This window comes from Salmo salar, chromosome ssa23 (assembly GCF_905237065.1).
Source record: "Salmo salar chromosome ssa23, Ssal_v3.1, whole genome shotgun sequence".
Classification (NCBI taxonomy): domain Eukaryota; kingdom Metazoa; phylum Chordata; class Actinopteri; order Salmoniformes; family Salmonidae; genus Salmo; species Salmo salar.
This window is the reverse complement of record NC_059464.1, coordinates 45,600,990-45,626,083: the sequence shown is the minus strand read 5'-3', so window position 1 is coordinate 45,626,083 and position 25,094 is coordinate 45,600,990. Positions and strand designations below refer to the sequence as shown.

The 25,094-nt window shown below is 48.9% G+C and overlaps 1 protein-coding gene across 2 annotated transcripts in view; it reads left to right on the top strand.

The window, feature by feature from the left end:
• The window catches only part of ano5a (anoctamin 5a), an 86,433-nt gene that overhangs the window by 6,581 nt on the left and 54,758 nt on the right, over positions 1–25,094 (top strand). For both annotated transcript variants that reach the window (XM_045706231.1, XM_045706230.1), the window contains exon 2: positions 11,982–12,040. In XM_045706231.1, coding sequence (XP_045562187.1) covers positions 11,982–12,040 — 59 coding nt within the window. The remainder of the gene's footprint in view (positions 1–11,981; positions 12,041–25,094) is intronic.

Sequence of the window (25,094 nt, the reverse complement as noted above, 5' to 3'; positions counted from 1 at the left end):
ACTCTATCTGAGCCTATAGCCCACAACTCTATCTGAGTCTATAGCCCACAACTCTATCTGAGCCTATAGCCCACAACTCTATCTGAGTCTATAGCCCACAACTTTATCTCCTTCACTATCTGAGCCTATAGTCCACATCTCTCCTCTCCTTCACTATCTGAGCCTATAGCCCACAACTTTATCTGAGTCTATAGCCCACAACTCTCCTCTCCTTCACTATCTGAGTCTATAGCCCACAACTCTATCTGAGCCTATAGCCCACAACTCTGAGTCTATAGCCCACATCTCTCCTCTCCTTCACTATCTGAGTCTATAGCCCACAACTCTCATCTTCTTCACTATCTGAGCCTATAGCCCACAACTTTATCTCCTTCACTATCTGAGCCTATAGTCCACATCTCTCCTCTCCTTCACTATCTGAGCCTATAGCCCACATCTCTCCTCTCCTTCACTATCTGAGTCTATAGCCCACATCTCTCCTCTCCTTCACTATCTGAGTCTATAGCCCACAACTCTATCTGAGCCTATAGCCCACAACTTTATCTCCTTCACTATCTGAGCCTATAGCCCACATCTCTCCTCTCCTTCACTATCTGAGCCTATAGCCCACATCTCTCTTCTCCTTCACTATCTGAGCCTATAGCCCACAACTCTCATCTCCTTCACTATCTGAGTCTATAGCCCACAACTCTATCTGAGCCTATAGCCCACAACTCTATCTGAGTCTATAGCCCACATCTCTCATCTCCTTCACTATCTGAGTCTATAGCCCACATCTCTCATCTCCTTCACTATCTGAGCCTATAGCCCACAACTCTATCTGAGTCTGTAGCCCACATCTCTCATCTCCTTCACTATCTGAGCCTATAGCCCACAACTCTATCTGAGTCTATAGCCCACATCTCTCATCTCCTTCACTATCTGAGCCTATAGCCCACAACTCTATCTGAGTCTATAGCCCACATCTCTCATCTCCTTCACTATCTGAGTCTATAGCCCACAACTCTATCTGAGTCTATAGCCCACAACTCTATCTGAGCCTATAGCCCACAACTCTATCTGAGCCTATAGCCCACAACTCTATCTGAGCCTATAGCCCACAACTCTATCTGAGCCTATAGCCCACAACTCTATCTGAGCCTATAGCCCACAACTCTGTCTGAGCCTATAGCCCACAACTCTATCTGAGCCTATAGCCCACAACTCTATCTGAGTCTATAGCCCACAACTCTATCTGAGCCTATAGCCCACAACTCTATCTGAGCCTATAGCCCACAACTCTGTCTGAGTCTATAGCCCACAACTCTGTCTGAGCCTATAGCCCACAACTCTATCTGAGCCTATAGCCCACAACTCTATCTGAGCCTATAGCCCACAACTCTATCTGAGCCTATAGCCCACAACTCTATCTGAGTCTATAACCCACACCTCTCATCTCCTCCTTAGCTGTGTGGTATTTTCTGAACAGAGCGTTATGTCTGTTGACAGAGTCACGCCGGTCCCTATACATTCCCCTCTCCTATCCTTGATGTTGATCAGAGAGTCCCGAGAGGCCTGTGTCCTTGTGGTATTTCCCCTGGTAATCAGCTGTCCTCTGGGGAACAACGAGTGTTCTGTGTGAGGCTGACTGGAGGCTGACTGAAGACTTTGGGCATAAGAAGCTACGTCTTGGTGTAGCAGAGTTAGTGGTGCTCAAGTTTTGCATCGCTGTTTTCCACAGTAGTTCACTGAGCACAATATGCCAGCAGCAGTTGAATTGTTCTAGTCTGAAATGTTGAAGGCTCTGTCCCATTTCTCCACCTTTCTCCCGAAGTGTGCACTTGGGGCCACTTTCTTGCATGGATTAATCAAGGGTTGGATTTCCTGCTTATGTCCTGTTGAATCCGAGAATCTTGCTACCAGGATTTCTGGAAAAGTAATCAGATTTAAGGGTCGGGTTCCACTGTTCCACTGTACTGCACTGCACTGTTCCACTGTACTGCACTGTTCCACTGTACTGCACTGTTCCACTGTTCCAATGTACTGCACTGTTCCACTGTTCCACTGTTCTGCACTGTTCCACTGTTCCACTGTTCTGCACTGTTCCACTGTACTGCACTGTTCCACTGTACTGCACTGTTCCACTGTACTGCACTGTTCCACTGTTCAAATGCACTGCACTGTTCCACCGTACTGCACTGTTCCACTGTTCCAATGTACTGCACTGTTCCACTGTTCCAATGTACTGCACTGTTCCACTGTTCCACTGTTTCACTGTACTGCACTGTTCCACTGTTCCACTGTTCCACTGTACTGCACTGTTCCATTGTAGTGCACTGTTCCACTGTACTGCACTCTTACACTGTTCCACTGTACTGCACTGTTCCACTGTACTGCAGTGTTCCACTGTTCCACTGTACTGCACTGTACTGCACTGTTCCAATGTACTGCACTGTTCCACTGTACTGCACTGTTCCACTGTTCAAATGCACTGCACTGTTCCACCGTATTGCACTGTTCCACTGTTCCAATGTACTGCACTGTTCCACTGTTCCAATGTACTGCACTGTTCCACTGTTTCACTGTACTGCACTGTTCCACTGTACTGCACTGTTCCACTGTACTGCACTGTTACACTGTTCCAATGTACTGCACTGTTCCACTGTACTGCAGTGTTCCACTGTTCCACTGTACTGTACTGTTCCACTGTTCCACTGTACTGCACTGTTCCATTGTAGTGCACTGTTCCACTGTACTGCACTGTTCCACTGTACTGCAGTGTTCCACTGTTCCACTGTACAGCACTGTTCCACTGTACTGCACTGTTCCACTGTTCCAATGTACTGCACTGTTCCACTGTTCCACTGTACTGCACTGTTCCACTGTACTGCAGTGTTCCACTGTACTGCAGTGTTCCACTGTTCCACTGTACTGCACTGTTCCACTGTTCCACTGTACTGCACTGTTCCACTGTTCCAATGTACTGCACTGTTCCACTGTTCCACTGTACTGCACTGTTCCATTGTAGTGCACTGTTCCACTGTACTGCACTCTTACACTGTTCCACTGTACTGCACTGTTCCACTGTACTGCAGTGTTCCACTGTTCCACTGTACTGCACTGTTCCACTGTTCCACTGTACTGCACTGTTCCACTGTTCCAATGTACTGCACTGTTCCACTGTTCTGCACTGTTCCATTGTAGTGCACTGTTCCACTGTACTGCACTCTTACACTGTTCCACTGTACTGCACTGTTCCACTGTTCCACTGTACTGCACTGTTCCATTGTACAGCACTGTTCCACTGTTCCACTGTTCCACTGTACAGCACTGTTCCACTGTTCCACTGTACTGCACTGTTCCACTGTAGTGCACTGTTCCACTGTACTGCAGTGTTCCACTGTGCTGCACTGTACTGCGCTGTTCCACTGTTCCACTGTACTGCACTGTTCCACTGTTCCACTGTACTGCACTGTTCCACTGTTCCAGTGTACTGCACTGTACCACTGTACTGCACTGTTCCACTGTTTCACTGTTCCACTGTACTGCACTGTTCCACTGTTCACCTGTAGTGCACTGTTCCACTGTTGCAATGTACTGCACTGTTCCACTGTTCCACTGTACTGCACTGTTCCACTGTTTCACTGTACTGCACTGTTCCAATGTACTGCACTGTTCCACCGTTCCACTATACTGCACTGTTTCACTGTTCCACTTTACTGCAGTGTTCCAATGTACTGCACTGCTCCACTGTAATCCACTGTTCCACTGTTGTGCACTGTTCCACTGTAATCCACTGTTCCACTGTAATGCACTGTAATCCACTGTTCCACTGTAGTGCACTGTTCCACTGTAATCCACTGTTCCACTGTAGTGTACTGTTCCACTGTTCCACTGTACTGCACTGTTCCACTGTAATCCACTGTTCCACTGTAGTGTACTGTTCCACTGTACTGCACTGTTCCACTGTAATCCACTGTTCCATTGTAGTGTATTGTTCTACTGTTCCACTGTACTGCACTATTCCACTGTAATCCCGTGTTCCACTGTTCCACTGTAATGCACTGTTCCACTGTAATCCCGTGTTCCACTGTTCCACTGTAATGCACTGTTCCACTGTAATCCCGTGTTCCACTGTTCCACTGTAATCCACTGTTCCACTGTAATCCCGTGTTCCACTGTTCCACTGTAATGCACTGTTCCACTGTTCCATTGTAATCCGCTGTTCCACTGTAATCCACTGTTCCACTGTTCCACTGTAGTGCACTGTTCCATTGTAATCCACTGTAATCCACTGTTCCACTGTAATCCACTGTTCCACAGTCGTGCACTGTTCCACTGTAATCCACTGTTCCACTGTTATCCACTGTTCCACTGTAATCCACTGTTCCACTGTAGTGTACTGTTCCACTGTTCCATTGTAATCCACTATTCCACTGTAATCCACTGTTCCACTGTAATCCACTGTTCCACTGTAATCCACTGTTCCACTGTAATCCACTGTTCCACTGTAGTGCGCTGTTCCGCTGTTCCATTGTAATCCACTGTTCCATTGTAATCCACTGTTCCACTGTAATCCACTGTTCCATTATAATCCACTGTTCCACTGTAGTGTACTGTTCCACTGTTCCATTGTACTGCCCTGTTCCACTGTAATCCACTGTTCCACTGTTATCCACTGTTCCACTATAATCCACTGTTCCACTGTAGTGCCCTGTTCCACTGTAATCCACTGTTCCACTGTACTCCACTGTTCTACTGTAATCCACTGTTCCACTGTTATCCACTGTTCCACTGTAATCCACTGTTCCACTGTAATGCACTGTAATCCACTGTTCCACTGTACTGCACTGTTCTACTGTAATCCACTGTTCCACTGTAGTCCACTGTTCCACTGTACTCCACTGTTCCACTGTAATCCACTGTTCCACTGTAGTGTACTGTTCCACTGTACTGCACTGTTCCACTGTAATCCACTGTTCCATTGTAGTGTATTGTTCTACTGTTCCACTGTACTGCACTATTCCACTGTAATCCACTGTTCCACTGTAATCCACTGTTATCCACTGTTCCACTGTTATCTACTGTTCCACTGTAATCCCGTGTTCCACTGTTCCACTGTACTGCACTATTCCACTGTAATCCACTGTTCCACTGTAATCCACTGTTATCCACTGTTCCACTGTTATCTACTGTTCCACTGTAATCCCGTGTTCCACTGTTCCACTGTAATGCACTGTTCCACTGTTCCATTGTAATCCACTGTTCCACTGTTCCACTGTAGTGCACTGTTCCATTGTAATCCACTGTAATCCACTGTTCCACTGTAATCCACTGTTCCACAGTCGTGCACTGTTCCACTGTAATCCACTGTTCCACTGTAGTGTACTGTTCCACTGTTCCATTGTAATCCACTATTCCACTGTAATCCACTGTTCCACTGTAATCCAATGTTCCACTGTAGTGCACTGTTCCACTATAATCCACTGTTCCACTGTAATCCACTGTTCCACTGTAGTGTACTGTTCCACTGTTCCATTGTAATCCACTATTCCACTGTAATCCACTGTTCCACTGTAATCCACTGTTCCACTGTAGTGTACTGTTCCACTGTTCCATTGTAATCCACTATTCCACTGTAATCCACTGTTCCACTGTAATCCAATGTTCCACAGTCGTGCACTGTTCCACTGTAATCCACTGTTCCACTGTAGTGTACTGTTCCACTGTTCCATTGTAATCCACTATTCCACTGTAATCCACTGTTCCACTGTAATCCAATGTTCCACTGTAGTGCGCTGTTCCACTGTTATCCACTGTTCCACTGTTCCACTGTAATCCACTGTTCCACTGTACTCCACTGTTCTACTATAATCCACTGTTCCACTGTTCCACTGTAATCCACTGTTCCACTGTACTCCACTGTTCTACTGTAATCCACTGTTCCACTGTTCCACTGTAATCCACTGTTCCACTGTACTCCACTGTTCTACTGTAATCCACTGTTCCACTGTACTCCACTGTTCTACTGTAATCCACTGTTCCACTGTTATCCACTGTTCCACTGTAGTGCACTGTTCCACTGTACTCCACTGTTCTACTGTAATCCACTGTTCCACTGTACTCCACTGTTCTACTGTAATCCACTGTTCCACTGTACTCCACTGTTCTACTGTAATCCACTGTTCCACTGTACTCCACTGTTCTACTGTAATCCACTGTTCCACTGTAATCCACTGTTCCACTGTAGTGCGCTGTTCCACTGTACTGCCCTGTTCCACTGTAATCCACTGTTCCATTGTAGTGTATTGTTCTACTGTTCCACTGTAATCCACTGTTCCACTGTTATCCACTGTTCCACTGTAATCCACTGTTCCACTGTACTCCACTGTTCCACTGTAATCCACTGTTCTGCACTTTTCCACTGTCCCACAGTCGTGCACTGTTCCACTGTCCTCCACTGTTCCACTGTAGTGCACTGTTCCTCTGTAATCCACTGTTCCTCTGTAATCCACTGTTCCACATGTTTTCAGCAGCTGTAGAGTCGCTCATAAAAATTCACAAAGCTGGTCACAGTCAGACTTCTGTAGGGACATCTCCTTCTCTTTTCTGTACTGGGAAACAAGTGTATTAAATCAGACTGCCCAGCTACAGTTATTTTACTGGGTGACTAAACTGTACTTTTCAGAAGTCTTCTCTCTTCTCTCAGTTCCCACTGTGATTGAATAAATCAGGATTAGAGAGATGAGAGTAACATGAGTTTAGGCTAAGTCGGTATTCTGTAGCTTAACTAAAACACTACTAGGAATTTATTATAGTTTAGTTTGTTTTTTGTTGTTGTTGTTTTTTAACTTTAATAAAACAACACAAAGACGATATGAATGGTGGGTTCTCCCATCAGTGGGTCCTCCCGTCAGTGGGTCCTCCCGTCAGTGGGTCCTCCGGTCAGTGGGTCCTCCCGTCAGTGGGTGCTCCGGTCAGTGGGTGCTCCGGTCAGTGGGTCCTCCCGGTCAGTGGGTCCTCCGGTCAGTGGGTGCTCCGGTCAGTGGGTCCTCCCGTCAGTGGGTCCTCCCATCAGTGGGTTCTCCCATCAGTGGGTTCTCTGGTCAGTGGGTCCTCCCGTCAGTGGGTGCTCCGGTCAGTGGGTCCTCCCGTCAGTGGGTTCTCCGGTCAGTGGATTCTCTGGTCAGTGGGTTCTCTGGTCAGTGGGTCCTCTGGTCAGTGGGTTCTCTGGTCAGTGGGTCCTCTGGTCAGTGGGTGCTCCCGTCAGTGGGTGCTCTGGTCAGTGGGTCCTCTGGTCAGTGGGTTCTCTGGTCAGTGGGTTCTCTGGTCAGTGGGTTCTCTGGTCAGTGGGTTCTCTGGTCAGTGGGTTCTCTGGTCAGTGGGTCCTCTGGTCAGTGGGTTCTCTGGTCAGTGGGTCCTCTGGTCAGTGGGTTCTCTGGTCAGTGGGTTCTCTGGTCAGTGGGTTCTCTCATCAGTGGGTGCCCTGGTCAGTGGGTCCTCTGGTCAGTGGGTCCTCTGGTCAGTGGGTTCTCTGGTCAGTGGGTCCTCTGGTCAGTGGGTTCTCTGGTCAGTGGGTCCTCTAGTCAGTGGGTTCTCTGGTCAGTGGGTCCTCTAGTCAGTGGGTCCTCTGGTCAGTGGGTTCTCTGGTCAGTGGGTCCTCTGGTCAGTGGGTTCTCTGGTCAGTGGGTTCTCTGGTCAGTGGGTTCTCTGTTCAGTGGGTTCTCTGGTCAGTGGGTTCTCTGGTCAGTGGATTCTCTGGTCAGTGGATTCTCTGGTCAGTGGATTCTCTGGTCAGTGGGTTCTCTGGTCAGTGGGTCCTCTGGTCAGTGGGTCCTCTGGTCAGTGGGTTCTCTGGTCAGTGGGTCCTCTGGTCAGTGGGTCCTCTGGTCAGTGGGTGCTCTGGTCAGTGGGTCCTCTGGTCAGTGGGTTCTCTGGTCAGTGGGTTCTCTGGTCAGTGGGTGCTCTGGTCAGTGGGTGCTCTGGTCAGTGGGTTCTCTGGTCAGTGGGTTCTCTGGTCAGTGGGTCCTCTGGTCAGTGGGTCCTCTAGTCAGTGGGTCCTCTAGTCAGTGGGTCCTCTAGTCAGTGGGTTCTCTGGTCAGTGGGTCCTCTGGTCAGTGGGTCCTCTAGTCAGTGGGTTCTCTAGTCAGTGGGTCCTCTAGTCAGTGGGTTCTCTGGTCAGTGGGTCCTCTGGTCAGTGGATTCTCTGGTCAGTGGGTTCTCCCATCAGTGGGTTCTCCCATCAGTGGGTTCTCTGGTCAGTGGGTCCTCCCATCAGTGGGTCCTCTGGTCAGTGGGTTCTCCCATCAGTGGGTCCTCTGGTCAGTGGGCCCTCCCATCAGTGGGTGCTCCCATCAGTGGGTCCTCCCATCAGTGGGTTCTCTGGTCAGTGGGTCCTCCCATCAGTGGGTCCTCTGGTCAGTGGGTTCTCCCATCAGTGGGTTCTCTGGTCAGTGGGTCCTCCCATCAGTGGGTGCTCCCATCAGTGGGTCCTCCCATCAGTGGGTTCTCTGGTCAGTGGGTCCTCCCATCAGTGGGTCCTCCCATCAGTGGGTCCTCCCATCAGTGGGTTCTCCCATCAGTGGGTTCTCTGGTCAGTGGGTCCTCCCATCAGTGGGTGCTCTGGTCAGTGGGTCCTCCCATCAGTGGGTTCTCTGGTCAGTGGATTCTCTGGTCAGTGGGTTCTCTGGTCAGTGGGTCCTCTGGTCAGTGGGTTCTCTGGTCAGTGGGTCCTCTGGTCAGTGGGTGCTCCCATCAGTGGGTGCTCTGGTCAGTGGGTTCTCTGGTCAGTGGGTTCTCTGGTCAGTGGGTCCTCTGGTCAGTGGGTTCTCTGGTCAGTGGGTTCTCTGGTCAGTGGGTTCTCTGGTCAGTGGATCCTCTGGTCAGTGGGTTCTCTGGTCAGTGGGTTCTCTGGTCAGTGGGTCCTCTGGTCAGTGGGTCCTCTGGTCAGTGGGTTCTCTGGTCAGTGGGTTCTCTGGTCAGTGGGTTCTCTGGTCAGTGGGTCCTCTAGTCAGTGGGTTCTCTGGTCAGTGGGTCCTCTAGTCAGTGGGTCCTCTGGTCAGTGGGTTCTCTGGTCAGTGGGTCCTCTGGTCAGTGGGTTCTCTGGTCAGTGGGTTCTCTGTTCAGTGGGTTCTCTGGTCAGTGGGTTCTCTGGTCAGTGGGTTCTCTGGTCAGTGGGTCCTCTGGTCAGTGGGTCCTCTGGTCAGTGGGTTCTCTGGTCAGTGGGTTCTCTGGTCAGTGGGTCCTCTGGTCAGTGGGTCCTCTGGTCAGTGGGTCCTCTGGTCAGTGGGTCCTCTGGTCAGTGGGTGCTCTGGTCAGTGGGTCCTCTGGTCAGTGGGTTCTCTGGTCAGTGGGTTCTCTGGTCAGTGGGTGCTCTGGTCAGTGGGTGCTCTGGTCAGTGGGTTCTCTGGTCAGTGGGTCCTCTGGTCAGTGGGTCCTCTAGTCAGTGGGTTCTCTAGTCAGTGGGTCCTCTAGTCAGTGGGTTCTCTGGTCAGTGGGTCCTCTGGTCAGTGGGTCCTCTAGTCAGTGGGTTCTCTAGTCAGTGGGTCCTCTAGTCAGTGGGTTCTCTGGTCAGTGGGTCCTCTGGTCAGTGGGTCCTCTGGTCAGTGGGTTCTCTGGTCAGTGGATTCTCTGGTCAGTGGGTTCTCTGGTCAGTGGGTCCTCTGGTCAGTGGGTGCCCTGGTCAGTGGGTTCTCTGTTCAGTGGGTTCTCTGGTCAGTGGGTTCTCTGGTCAGTGGGTTCTCTGGTCAGTAGGTGCTCTGGTCAGTAGGTGCTCTGGTCAGTAGGTGCTCTGGTCAGTAGGTGCTCTGGTCAGTGGGTTCTCTGGTCAGTAGGTGCTCTGGTCAGTAGGTGCTCTGGTCAGTAGGTGCTCTGTTCAGTGGGTTCTCTGGTCAGTAGGTTTTCTGGTCAGTGGGTTTTCTGGTAAGTGGGTTCTCTGGTAAGTGGGTTCTCTGGTCAGTGGGTTTTCTGGTCAGTGGGTTCTCTGGTCAGTGGGTTCTCTGGTCAGTGGGTGCTCTGGTCAGTGGGTGCCCTGGTCAGTGGGTGCCCTCGCCTCCACCTTCCCCGAGACGCCAGCAGGGCAAAGCCCCCACCGCCGGCACAATATAGCCCTTGGTAGCCCTTTCCTGCAGTCAAATGACCTACTGCCCTCATGGGTGGAATGTTATTCATATTTTTCATAACTTCCTAATCAATCAACATAAATTTTGTATATTTTTTTTAACAGCTGGTGGTTCAATGTCAAACGGTTTTGTTATATATTTCAGTCTTCTGTGATGTATATAGCATCTAATATTGGGATGCAAACTCAACATGTAATACATTTCATCTATTCATTTACATATCTGACATGGTACATATGTCTTCTTTGTTTAAGCCCATAACCAGGTGTGTGAGGTGGATACTTGTGTTTTTAAAGTAGATTTGTTTAAGCCCATAACCAGGTGTGTGAGGTGGATACTTGTGTTTTTAAAGTAGATTTGTTTAAGCCCATAACCAGGTGTGTGAGGTGGATACTTGTGTTTTTAAAGTAGATTTGTTTAAGCCCATAACCAGGTGTGTGAGGTGGATACTTGTGTTTTTAAAGTAGATTTGTTTAAGCCCATAACCAGGTGTGTGAGGTGGATACTTGTGTTTTTAAAGTAGATTTGTTTAAGCCCATAACCAGGTGTGTGAGGTGGATACTTGTGTTTTTAAAGTAGATTTGTTTAAGCCCATAACCAGGTGTGTGAGGTGGATACTTGTGTTTTTAAAGTAGATTTGTTTAAGGCCATAACCAGGTGTGTGAGGTGGATACTTGTGTTTTTAAAGTAGATGTGTTTAAGACTACCAAGAAACACTCTGTGAGATCCTGATTTAGCCTACTGCAGTAAAAGGTTTTCAAGCAAGTCTGTTTTTTGGGGCATTTTGGAAAGAGGAAGTGGTTATTTGTCAGGTTACACTCAGCATGAACTAAGAACTAGGAAGACTGACTGGATAGTATCATTACACCACTGTTGCCTTAGAAACATTCCTCACTTCATCATTGTAACAATGCTAGAAGTGTGTGTGTGTGTGTGTGTGTGTCTGTGGGCCTGTGTGTGTGCCCGTGTCTGTGTGAGTGTGTGTATGTGTGTGTGTGTGTGTCTGTATGTGTTATGGTGGAAATTACAAGATTATGTTATAATACTGTTATTGCATCAAATGGTTGTTTTATTGCAACAGAATACGGGGTTGTTAGAACACTCATCTGTGTGTGTTCTACTGAGGATGGCCCACTACGTAACCCTGACAGGAGATTTAACATGTCTTTTGGGTGATAAAACTTAAAGTGTCTGTCTGTCTGTCTGTCTGTCTGTCTGTCTGTCTGTCTGTCTGTGTGTGTGTGTGTGTGTAGCAGACTAAATACAACCTTAAATTATTTCATCTCTATTTAGGTTCTTGAGTCAAGAAATGTCAAATACCACACACACAGACAGACAGACAGACAGACAGACAGACAGACAGACAGACACACACAGATAGATAGACACACATACACACACACACACACACACACACACACACACACACACACACACACCACACACACCACACCCACACAGCTGTTCCCATTCAATTTCTTTACAATAGTGCTGATGTTATTACGATGGACCGTATAACCAAGAGATTGTATTTCCCATGACGTTATTATTTACAAATAGAGAAGACAAAATAACAGCAATCTGCCATTGCAAGTGATGTGTGTTTTGTCGTATATATATATATATACATGACAAAACACACATCACTTGCAAAAGGCCTTTTGGTAGGCTGTCATTGTAAATAAAAATGTGTTATTAACTGAAATGCCTAGTTAAATAAAGGTTAAATAAAATAAAAAATAAAACGTCTGTATTTTACTTGAATGACCAAGTATGATCAAGTAGGCTATGTCAATGGATCTCCACTACAACGTCCCCAATTAGGACAATAAGGATATTGATTGATTGGTTAATTGATTGATTATACTCTTTGTGTTTCAGAGGACAACAACGGCTTCCCTCACGACACTGAAGACTATCCCCAGCCTGACCCTTCCGAGGTAAACACACACACACACACACACACACACACACACTCAGACATCACAGGTGGTTGGTGGCACCTTAATTGAGGAGGACGGGCTCATGGTAATGGCTGGAGCAGAATAAGTGGAATGGTATCAAATACATAGTTTCCAGGTGTTTGTTGCCCCCACACACACACACACACAATCTTCTCAATATGACACGTGCACACACACACACACACACACACACACACACACACACACACACACACACACACACACACACACACACACACACACACACACACACACACACACACACACACACACACAAATGAATATATAAGGTGCAGTGGTTTTATTTGCATAGTTTAATGGTCTTTCCACTTCACTTTACATTTGCCAGTATTCTTCAGATTGGTCTGTGAGGCTGGGGGTCTGAGTATTCTTCAGATTGGTCTGTGAGGCTGGGGGTCTGAGTAGTCTTCAGATTGGTCTGTGAGGCTGGGGGTCTGAGTATTCTTCAGATTGGTCTGTGAGGCTGGGGGTCTGAGTATTCTTCAGATTGGTCTGTGAGGCTGGGGGTCTGAGTAGTCTTCAGATTGGTCTGTAAGGCTGGGGCTCTGAGTAGTCTTCAGATTGGTCTGTGAGGCTGGGGGTCTGAGTATTCTTCAGATTGGTCTGTGAGGCTGGGGGTCTGAGTAGTCTTCAGATTGGTCTGTAAGGCTGGGGCTCTGAGTAGTCTTCAGATTGGTCTGTAAGGCTGGGGGTCTGAGTATTCTTCAGATTGGTCTGTACGGCTGGGGGTCTGAGTATTCTTCAGATTGGTCTGTAAGGCTGGGGGTCTGAGTATTCTTCAGATTGGTCTGTAAGGCTGGGGGTCTGAGTAGTCTTCAGATTGGTCTGTAAGGCTGGGGGTCTGAGTATTCTTCAGATTGGTCTGTAAGGCTGGGGGTCTGAGTAGTCTTCAGATTTGTCTGTAAGGCTGGGGGTCTGAGTATTCTTCAGATTGGTCTGTACGGCTGGGGGTCTGAGTATTCTTCAGATTGGTCTGTAAGGCTGGGGGTCTGAGTATTCTTCAGATTGGTCTGTACGGCTGGGGGTCTGAGTAGTCTTCAGATTGGTCTGTAAGGCTGGGAGTCTGAGTATTCTTCAGATTGGTCTGTAAGGCTGGGGGTCTGAGTAGTCTTCAGATTAGTCTGTAAGGCTGGGGGTCTGAGTATTCTTCAGATTGGTCTGTAAGGCTGGGGGTCTGAGTATTCTTCAGATTGGACAGTAAGGCTGGGGGTCTGAGTAGTCTTCAGATTGGTCTGTAAGGCTGGGGGTCTGAGTATTCTTCAGATTGGTCTGTAAGGCTGGGGGTCTGAGTATTCTTCAGATTGGTCTGTAAGGCTGGGGGTCTGAGTAGTCTTCAGATTGGTCTGTGAGGCTGGGGGTCTGAGTAGTCTTCAGATCGGTCTGTAAGGCTGGCGGTCTGAGTATTCTTCAGATTGGTCTGTACGGCTGGGGGTCTGAGTAGTCTTCAGATCGGTCTGTAAGGCTGGGGGTCTGAGTATTCTTCAGATTGGAGGTTTTCACAAACTACCCTAACTCTATCGCTGCTGTCCAACCCGTAGCGCCTACACCCTTGGCACTGCTGTAGATCTCAGAAAATTGGAATAAGCATTATGGCAACATTATCTTTCCTTCTGATTGGCTTGAAATGTCGCCATAATCATTACTTCCACCAATCCAAATCCTCTCAGGTCTACAGAGATGGCTAGTGAGTATAGGGGATAGGGGTTCATTTGGAATCCAAAATTCCTCTCACTTGCCCTTTCCCTCTCCTCCTCTCCTCCTCTCCTAAGTCTCCCACTCTGTACATCAACCCTCCTGATCATGGCTCCTGTGATTCTCTGGGTCTTGGGGTCCAGGGCCATGGCTCCTGTGAGTCTCTGGGTCCTGGGGTCCAGGGTCATGGTTCCTGTGATTCTCTGGGTCTTGGGGTCCAGGGTCATGGCTCCTGTGATTCCCTCCGCTCCAGTTTGCCCTCCATCCACTCTCACCACTCAGGCTCTGACCACAGTGACAGCAGCCCTGAACGCGTACAGATCCTTAAACGCATGTCCACTGTGACGGGGCTGACTGGGGTAAGAGGAGGCAGAGAGACATTGCTCGTTGCATGCTCCTGTGAGCGTGTGTGTGTGTGTGTGTGTGTGTGTGTGTGTGTGTGTGTTTGTTTTTCCGTTTATAAAGTTTGTGTTGTTTGTTTAGTGTCATTTTACAGTCTTTAGTCAAACCTGCAGCTGTTGGTTAACTACCTAATCCTCTCTGTGTTATGAGTGTGTATTGACACTCCCTGCATGCTGTAACTGTTGTCCGTGTGTTTTTGGAGTGTCTAGGGGTTATTGTGTGCTAGCCATATATTGGGAGTGTGCAATAACATGTGGCTAAATGTAATAACCTAACCACTCGTCAATGAACAGGATGTGGGCCGTACTTTAACGTGTTCGGGATCCCTTTTTGGGATAATAAAGTATTCTACCACTGCACTACTACTATGGGACTTGTCTGTCCGACTGTCTGTCAGGAGTCAAGCACTAAGCATTAAGCAACTCTGAATAATTTAATTTGTATTTAGTTATTTATTTAACCTTTATTTAACTAGGCAAGTCAGTTAAGAACAAACTCTTATTTATAATGACGGCTTACCCCGGCCAAACCCTAACCTGGACGACGCTGGGCCAATTGTGCGCCGCCGTATGGGACTCCAAAATCACGGCCGGTTGTGATACAGCCTGGAATCAAACCAGGGTCTGTACTGAGATGCAGTGTCTTAGACCACTGCGCCACTCGGGAGCCCTAATGCTAAGTGCTTGTCTTACCTTGATCGGTCCTTTTATCCTCTCATGGCTTGTGTTGCTGCTTCTTACCTATCTATGTTTAGTTTCCGGACTAGGGATTATGGTGTTGCCTAAACCAGAATCTGTGTTTACAAGAGACGTTTGAATATGCTGATTCTCCTTTAAGCCCAGGAAGCAGCCATTCACCTTGCCAATTCACCAGCTTTTCAAGCTTAATAATGTACTTAACGGTACTTAACAAAGAATGACGTTTCGCTGAGCAACTATCGTCATTACTGCCGTCGCGGCCGATATGTACTTCTAAAAAAGGTCGAAAAATAAAAATACCTTGTCTGGAAAAAAAATTAAATCATCTTAAGTATTTATTTGGACCAAGTACGCATGCGCCAAATCCACCTCCTCTGTATCTTCTGCAATATTACGTTTATGTCATTTAGCAGACGCTCTTACCCAGAGCGACGGGCGCAATTAACGTTAAGTGCCTTGCTCAAGGGCACATCGACAGATGTTTCACCTAGTCGGCTCGGGGATTCAAACCAGCAACCTTTCCGTTACTGGCCCTACATTCTTAACCGCTAGGCTACCTGCCGCCCTAATGGATTTAAAATACACTACTGGTCAAAAGTTTTAGAACACCTAATCATTCAAGGGTTTTTCTTTATTTTTACTATTTTCTACATTGTAGAATAATAGTGAAGACATTAAAACTATGAAATAACACATATGGAATCATGTAGTAACCAAAAAAAAAGTGTTAAACAAATCAAAATAGATTTTAGATTTGAGATTCTTCAAATAGCCACACTTTGCCTTGATGACAGCTTTGCACACTCTTGGCATTCTCTCAACCACCTTCATGAGGTAGTCACCTGGAATGTATTTCAATTAACAGGTGTGCCTTCTTTAAAAGTTAATTTGTGGAATTTCTTTCCTTCTTATTTTGTTTGAGCCAATCAGTTGTGTTGTGACAAGGTATACCCCTATTTGGTAAAACACCAAGTCCATATTCTGACAAGAACAGCTCAAATAAGCAAAGAGAAACAACAGTCCACCATTACTTTAAAACATGAAGTTCAGTCAATACGGACAATTTCAAGAACTTTGAAAGTTTCTGTAAGTGCAGTCGCAAAAACCATCAAGCGCTATGATGAAACTGTCTCTCATGAGGACCGCTGTCACGATCGTCTAAAGGAGTAGACCAAGGCGCAGAATGCTTAGAGTTCCACATGTTTAATAAATATGAAAACTCACCAAAACAATACAGATGAAGACGAAGCGTGACGTTCTGGGCTGCTCACAGGCAGCTACACAAACACAAGATCCCACAAAGCACAGGTGGGAAAAGGCTGCCTAAGTATGATTCCTAATCAGAGACAACGATAGACAGCTGCCTCTGATTAGGAACCCTACTCGGCCCAAAACAAAGAAATAGAAAAAGGAACATAGAACGCCCACCCATGTAACACCCTGGCCTAACCAAAATAAAGAACAAAAAACCCCTCTCTATGGCCAGGGCGTTACAGTACCCCCCCCCCCAAGGTGCGGACTCTGGCCGCAAAACCTGACTCTGAAGGGGAGGGTCCGGGTGGGCCTTCCTACGGCGGCGGCTTGGGTGCGGGACGTGGACCCCGCTCCACCCTTGGCTTCGGCCACTTAGGTGGCGCCCCTAGCTGTGCCGGAGGACTGGTGGGCAACCCTGGCTGCGCCCGGCTGGCGGGCGTCCCTGGCTGCGCCCGGCTGGCGGGCGTCCCTGGCTGCGCCCGGCTGGCGGGTGGCTCTGGCCCAGGATTCACCAGGCTGGGGAGATATGAAGGAGGCCTGGCCCTGGGCGCAGGCACAGGACTCACCAGGCTGGGGAGACATGAAGGAGGCCCTGGTTGCAGGCACAGGACTCACCAGGCTGGGGAGACATGAAGGAGGCCTGGCCCTGGGCGCAGGCACAGGACTCACCAGGCTGGCGGGCAGCTCTGGCGGCTCCGGGCTTGCGGGCGGCTCTGGCGGCTCTGGCCCAGGATTCACCAGGCTGGGGAGACATGAAGGAGGCCTGGCCCTGGGCACAGGCACAGGACTCACCAGGCTGGGGAGACATGAAGGAGGCCTGGCCCTGGGCGCAGGCACAGGACTCACCAGGCTGGCAGGCGGCTCTGGCGGCTCCGGACAGGCGGGCGGCTCCGGACAGGCGGGCGGCTCTGGCGGCTCCGGACAGGCGTGCGGCTCCGGACTGGCGGGCGGCTCTGGCGGGCGGCTCTGGCGGCTCCGGACTGGCGGGCGGCTCTGGCCCAGGATTCACCAGGCTGGGGAGACATGCAGGAGGCCTGGTTCTGGGCACAGGCACAGGATTCCCCCGGCTGGGGAGACATGCAGGAGGCCTGGCTCTGGGCGCAGGCACAGGACTCACCAGGCTAGGAAGACATGCAGGAGGCCTGGTTCTGGGCGCAGGCACAGGATTCCCCCGGCTGGGGAGACATGCAGGAGTCCTGGCTCTGGGCGCAGGCACAGGACTCACCAGGCTGGGGAGACATGCAGGAGGCCTGGTTCTGGGCGCAGGCACAGGATTTCCCTGGCTGGGGAGACATGCAGGAGGCCTGGCTCTGGGCGTAGGCACAGGACAGACCGGGTCCTGAAGATGCACTGGAGGTCTAGAGCGCATGGCCTGCACAACCCGTCCTGGCTCGATGCCCACTCTAGTATGGCACTTGCGGGGGGCTGGGATGTAGCGCACCGGGCTATGAGCGCGCACTGGAGACACCGTGCGCTCCACCGCATAACACAGCGCCTGACCAGTACCACGCCGCTTCCGGTAAGCACGGGGAGTTGGCTCAGGTCTCCAACCTGACTCTGCCACACTCCCCGTGTGCCCCCCCAAAAAAAATAATATTTTGGGGCTGCCTCTCGGGCTTCCTTGCCAGCCGAGTTCCCTCATACCGTCGCCGTTGGTCCTTCTTTCCTGCTGCCTCCGCTCTTCTGAGTGCCTCTACCTGTTCCCATGGGAGGCGATCCCTTCCGACCAGGATCTCTTCCCAAGTGTAGGATCCCTTGCCGTCCAGGATGTCCTCCCATGTCCAGTCCTTTCTCTCCCTGGCCCAGGATCCTTGCTCCTCCTGGGCACGCTGCTTGGTCCTTCTTTGGTGGGATCTTCTGCCACGATTGTCTAAAGGAATAGACCAAGGCGCACGCAGCATGCTTAGAGTTCCACATGTTTAATAAATATGAAAACTCACCAAAACAATACAGATGAAGACGAAGCGTGACGTTCTGGGCTGCTCACAGGCAGCTACACAAACACAAGATCCCACAAAGCACAGGTGGGAAAAGGCTGCCTAAGTATGATTCCTAATCAGAGACAACGATAGACAGCTGCCTCTGATTAGGAACCCTACAAAGAAATACAAAAACATAGAAAAAGGAACATAGAACGCCCACCCATGTAACACCCTGGCCTAACCAAAATAAAGAACAAAAAACCCCTCTCTATGGCCAGGGCGTTACAACCGCCACAGGAATAGAAGACCCAGAGTTACCTCTGCTGCAGAGGATAAGTTCATTACAGTTACCAGCCTCAGAACTGGCAGCCAAAATAAATACTTCACAGAGTTCAAGTAACAGACACATCTCAACATCAACTGTTCAGAGGAGACTGTGTAAATCAGGCCTTCATGGTCAAATTGCTACAAAGAAACCACTACTAAAGTACACCAATAATAAGAAAAGACTTGCTTGGGCCAAGAATAATGAGCAATGGACCGGTGGAAATTTGTCCTTTGGTCTGGAGTCCAAATTTCAGATTTTTGGTTCCAACCGCTGTGTCTTTGTGAGACGCGAAGTGGGTGAACGGATGATCTCTGCATGCGTGGTTCCCACCGTGATGCATGGAGGAGGAAGTGTTATGGAGTGGGGATGCTTTGCTGGTGACACTGTCTGTGATTTATTTACAATTCAAGGCACACTTAACCAGCATGGCTACCACAGCATTCTGCAGCGATATGCCATCCTATCTGGTTTGGGCTTAGTGGGACTATGATTTGTTTTTCAACAGGACAATGATCCAATGCACCTCCAGGCTGTGCAAGGGCTATTTTACCAAGAAGGAGAGGGATGGTGTGCTGCATCAGATGACCTGGCCTCCACAATCCCCCGACCTAAACTAATTTGACATGGTTTGGGATTTGTCGGACTGCAGAGTGAAGGAAAAGCAGCTAACAATTGCTCAGCATATGTGGGAACTCCTTCAAGACTGTTGGAAAAGCATTCCGGGTGAAGCTGGTTAAGAGAATGCCAAGAGTGTGCAAAGCTGTCATCAAGGCAAAGCATGGCTATTTGAAGAATCTCAAATATAACATCTATTTTGATTTGTTTAACACTTTTTTGGTTATTACATGATTCCATATGTGTTATTTCATAGTTTTAATGTCTTCACTATTATTCTACAATGTAGAAAATAGTAAAAATAAAGAAAAACTCTTGAGAGAATAGGTGTTCTAAAACCTTTGACCAGTAGTGTACACTAAATAAAGCCTATCCTAGAAATATACACTCAATAAAAACGTACCCTATATTGTCTACTTAATCTACTAACAAAATATTTTTGCATTCCATGTAGCACTGTGAAACAGACTGATATGACTTTCATGCCGCGGGATCAGCAGACCTGTGCATGTCAGTAATGAGAGATTTTATTGGAGGTGCAGAAGAGGCGAATCATTGTACAATCTAAACAGCTGTGAAATATCTTTTCAATAACTAAAAAATATTGTATTTTCAGCCGTTTGAAGCTGCTGTACAAAACAGAAAAGTAAAAGATGCAAAAATTTAATTTAATGGGGGAGTATAGAAATAGCGCATATAAAACAGATCTACCACTTCTTAAACTTGATGAGAATGACAGATCTATAACTCATATTTCTATGTGTACTTGGTCAGGTCACCCAAAGGTAACATTTTGCAGCTTTAAGCTTGAAAAGCTGGTTAATAGCAATTTGAATAGCTTCTTCCTGGGCTTAATTGATAATCACTATATTTAACGTCTCCTATAAACACAGATTCTGGTTCAGGTGTTGCTATGGTGTCTGAGTTGTTGGCAGTATGTATGGTGTTGTCATGGTGTCTGAGTTGTTGGCAGTATGTATGGTGTTGCTATGGTGTCTGAGTTGTTGGCAGTATGTATGGTGTTGCCATGGTGTCTGAGTTGTTGGCAGTATGTACGGTGTTGCCATGGTGTCTGAGTTGTTGGCAGTATGTATGGTGTTGTCATGGTGTCTGAGTTGTTGGCAGTATGTATGGTGTTGCCATGGTGTCTGAGTTGTTGGCAGTATGTATGGTGTTGCCATGGTGTCTGAGATGTTGGCAGTATGTGCGTTGTTGCCATGGTATCTGAGTTGTTGGCAGTATGTACGGTGTTGTCATGGTGTCTGAGTTGTTGGCAGTATGTGCGTTGTTGCCATGGTGTCTGAGTTGTTGGCAGTATGTACGTTGTTGCCATGGTGTCTGAGTTGTTGGCAGTATGTACGGTGTTGCCATGGTGTCTGAGTTGTTGGCAGTATGTGCGTTGTTGCCATGGTGTCTGAGTTGTTGGCAGTATGTACGGTGTTGCCATGGTGTCTGAGTTGTTGGCAGTATGTACGGTGTTGCCATGGTGTCTGAGTTGTTGGCAGTATGTACGGTGTTGCCAGGGGGTGTGTTATAGAGACATGTCAGTCCCAGTACTCATCTGGTACAGGGTTGTGTTCAGTAGGCACCAAATGAAACACATAGATACTACTTGAAATGCTCATTTTGGTTTTTAGTTGCAAAACATTTTGCTACGGTTTGTCCTAATGAACACGACCCTGGTCTGTATGTTGTTAGTCCCTCAGATACTGTACAGATGTAGGATCTTAATTAACTTCCTTAATTAATGCAAACTTGTAGTGTATTTTTTAGTTTTACTAAGGCTTCTAAAGTTTGTAATTTCCACTGACTTGATTTGCCCTGTTGCTGCAGGATAGTTTTCCTGTTTTAGAAAACTGGATCACATTAAGATCATCCACCTTTACCTGATATGTAGTTGGTCCCTCTCTCCCTCTCTCAATGCTCCCTCTCTCAATGCTCCCTCTCTCAATGCTCCATCTCTCCCTCTCTCAATTCTCCCTCTCTCAATTCTCCCCCTCTCAATGCTCCCCCTCTCAATGCTCCCTCTCTCCCTCTCTCAATGCTCCCTCTCTCAATGCTCCCCCTCTCAATGCTCCCCCTCTCAATGCTCCCCCTCTCAATGCTCCCTCTCTCAATGCTCCATCTCTCAATGCTCCCTCCTCAATGCCCGGTTGGTTCCTTCCTCCACAGATGTGGAGAAAAAGGGCTCTGTTCCTGAAGCATCGCTCCAGGGTATGGCATGGTAAACTACGGGCTTGGTGTGATGCTATGTTATATACCGTATGGTAAACCACAGGCTTGGTGTGATGCTATGTTATATACCGTATGGTAAACCACGGGCTTGGTGTGATGCTATGTTATATACCGTATGGTAAACCACAGGCTTGGTGCGATGCTATGTTATATACCGTATGGTAAACCACAGACTTGGTGTGACACTATAACGTACGGCAGTGTTTCTTCATCCTGGTCCTGGTAACCCCAAGAGGGTGGACATTGTAGTTTTTCCCTAGTATTAACACATCTGATTCCACTAATGATGATGAGATGATTATTTAAATGACGTGTGTGCGCGCGCTAGGGAAAACACTAAAATGTGCACCCCTTTCGGTCCCCAGGACCAGGATTGTAAGCCTCGTATGCATGTCCTGTTTAATATAATGTTTGTGTCATCATCATTGCAAATCAACTGCATTATACTTTTTTAAAAAAACACTTCGACTTCAACCAGTAAAATGGCTCTTTGGCTAGCTTTTGCTACAGCCGATATCAATGAGCGATAGCATTCTAGCTAACAACTGCTGCATCCAAAATATTCATTTTGCAAAGATCACAACCAAATATAATCTTAGCGACTGTTTCAAGCAAGAGTCAAAACATCATTGTAAGAGTATGAGAAACCCCCAAAAAAGTGATTTTGTTTAGAAGTAATAACGTAAATCTAGGCTGTTGAATTGCACGCAGATTTATGATGACTTTCTTACTACTGCCAAGAGTCGCGCGAATCTGTGCCTGATGTCAGTGTGTCTGCGGTAGATATATTACCCTATGGTAGATAGTAGTATGTGATGGGTGGTGGCTGATGTCAGTGTGTCTGCGGTAGATATATTACCCTATGGTAGATAGTAGTATGTGATGGGTGGTGGCTGATGTCAGTGTGTCTGCGGTAGATATATTACCCTATGGTAGATAGTAGTATGTGATGGGTGGTGCCTGATGTCAGTGTGTCTGCTAACACTGCGGTAGATATATTACCCTATGGTAGATAGTAGTATGTGATGGGTGGTGCCTGATGTCAGTGTGTCTGCGGTAGATATATTACCCTATGGTAGATAGTAGTATGTGATGGGTGGTGCCTGATGTCAGTGTGTCTGCGGTAGATATATTACCCTATGGTAGATAGTAGTATGTGATGGGTGGTGCCTGATGTCAGTGTGTCTGCGGTAGATATATTACCCTATGGTAGATAGTAGTATGTGATGGGTGGTGCCTGATGTCAGTGTGTCTGCGGTAGATATATTACCCTATGGTAGATAGTAGTATGTGATGGGTGGTGCCTGATGTCAGTGTGTCTGCGGTAGATATATTACCCTATGGTAGATAGTAGTATGTGATGGGTGGTGCCTGATGTCAGTGTGTCTGCGGTAGATATATTACCCTATGGTAGATAGTAGTATGTGATGGGTGGTGCCTGATGTCAGTGTGTCTGCGGTAGATATATTACCCTATGGTAGATAGTAGTATGTGATGGGTGGTGCCTGATGTCAGTGTGTCTGCGGTAGATATATTACCCTATGGTAGATAGTAGTATGTGATGGGTGGTGCCTGATGTCAGTGTGTCTGCGGTAGATATATTACCCTATGGTAGATAGTAGTATGTGATGGGTGGTGCCTGATGTCAGTGTGTCTGCGGTAGATATATTACCCTATGGTAGATAGTAGTATGTGATGGGTGGTGCCTGATGTCAGTGTGTCTGCGGTAGATATATTACCCTATGGTAGATAGTAGTATGTGATGGGTGGTGCCTGATGTCAGTGTGTCTGCGGTAGATATATTACCCTATGGTAGATAGTAGTATGTGATGGGTGGTGCCTGATGTCAGTGTGTCTGCGGTAGATATATTACCCTATGGTAGATAGTAGTATGTGATGGGTGGTGCCTGGTAATGTTCCCTCTCATGTTTTCGTCACTGACAAATTTCAGGTCTGCTGAGCGCAAACTTGAACGTTGTGAAAATTCTGTGCAACTTCCAGAGCGGGTTTACTGTTAACACTGAGGCTGTACCTGCTTTAAGTTACAGTTTTACTGTCAACACTGAGGCTGTAGCCGCTTTAAGTTACAGTTTTACTGTTAACACTGAGGCTGTAGCCGCTTTAAGTTACAGTTTTACTGTCAACACTGAGGCTGTACCTGCTTTAAGTTACAGTTTTACTGTCAACACTGAGGCTGTACCTGCTTTAAGTTACAGTTTTAACAGTGGCCAAGTAGGCTACTGTGGCTATTTGATCATAATGTAGGCCTACCAGAGTGGTCTACCATCAAAAACAATGGAGAAAATGCATCCCATAACATTTTAACATGGAAATAGCTGTTCTATCATTCAGCCTACAGTAGCAGCCAATGTGTGGTGTTCAATGTGGCATACATTCCATGAAACTTAGGGGAAGGGCCCTAACCCTTTCCCTCGGCCCTACCCCTTTCCCTCGGCCCTTCCCCTCGGCCCCACCCCTTTCCCTCGGCCCTAACCCTTCCCCTCGGCCCTACCCCTTTCCCTCGGCCCTTCCCCTCGGCCCTACCCCTTCCCCTCGGCCCTACCCCTTCCCCTCGGCCCTACCCCTTTCCCTCGGCCCCACCCCTTACCCTCGGCCCTAACCCTTCCCCTCGGCCCTAACCCTTCCCCTCGGCCCTAACCCTTCCCCCTCGGCCCTACCCCTTTCCCTCGGCCCCACCCCTTACCCTCGGCCCTAACCCTTCCCCTCGGCCCTAACCCTTCCCCTCGGCCCTACCCCTTCCCCTCGGCCCTACCCCTTCCCCTCGGCCCTACCCCTTCCCCTCGGCCCTAACCCTTCCCCTCGGCCCTACCCCTTCCCTCGGCCCTACCCCTTCCCCTCGGCCCTACCCCTTCCCCTCGGCCCTACCCCTTCCCCTCGGCCCTACCCCTTTCCCTCGCCCCCTTCCCTCGGCCCTAACCCTTCCCCTCGGCCCTACCCCTTCCCCTCGGCCCTAACCCCTTCCCCTCGGCCCTACCCCTTCCCCTCGGCCCCACCCCTTTCCCCTCGGCCCCTACCCCTTCCCCTCGGCCCTACCCCTTCCCCTCGGCCCTACCCCTTCCCCTCGGCCCTACCCCTTCCCCTCGGCCCTACCCCTTCCCCTCGGCCCTACCCCTTCCCCTCGGCCCTAACCCCTTCCCCTCGGCCCTACCCCCTTCCCCTCGGCCCTACCCCTTCCCCTCGGCCCTACCCCTTCCCCTCGGCCCTACCCCTTCCCCTCGGCCCTACCCCTTCCCTCGGCCCTAACCCTTCCCCTCGGCCCCTACCCCTTCCCCTCGGCCCTCCCCTTCCCTCGGCCCTACCCCTTCCCCTCGGCCCTACCCCTTCCCCTCGGCCCTACCCCTTCCCCTCGGCCCTACCCCTTCCCCTCGGCCCTACCCCTTCCCCTCGGCCCTACCCCTTCCCCTCGGCCCTACCCCTTCCCCTCGGCCCTACCCCTTCCCTCGGCCCTAACCCCCTTCCCCTCGGCCCTACCCCTTCCCTCGGCCCTACCCCCTTCCCCTCGGCCCTACCCCTTCCCCTCGGCCCTACCCCTTCCCCTCGGCCCTACCCCTTCCCCTCGGCCCTACCCCTTCCCCTCGGCCCTAACCCTTCCCCTCGGCCCTAACCCTTCCATGTCCCCAGATCTGAAGTGTCTGGGTGGAGCTTCTACCATATTGATTCCCACCTTAGAGATTGGATGGATGGATGGATGGATGGATGGATGGATGGATGGATGGATGGATGGATGGATATAAGCTGAAGGGGTAAGTCAAGGTTAAAGGCCAAGGGACAAGTTAATATAAGGAGTAAATTGTTTTTTTTCACATGCTGATGGTTTCTTGTCTCTCTCTCTCTCTCTCTCT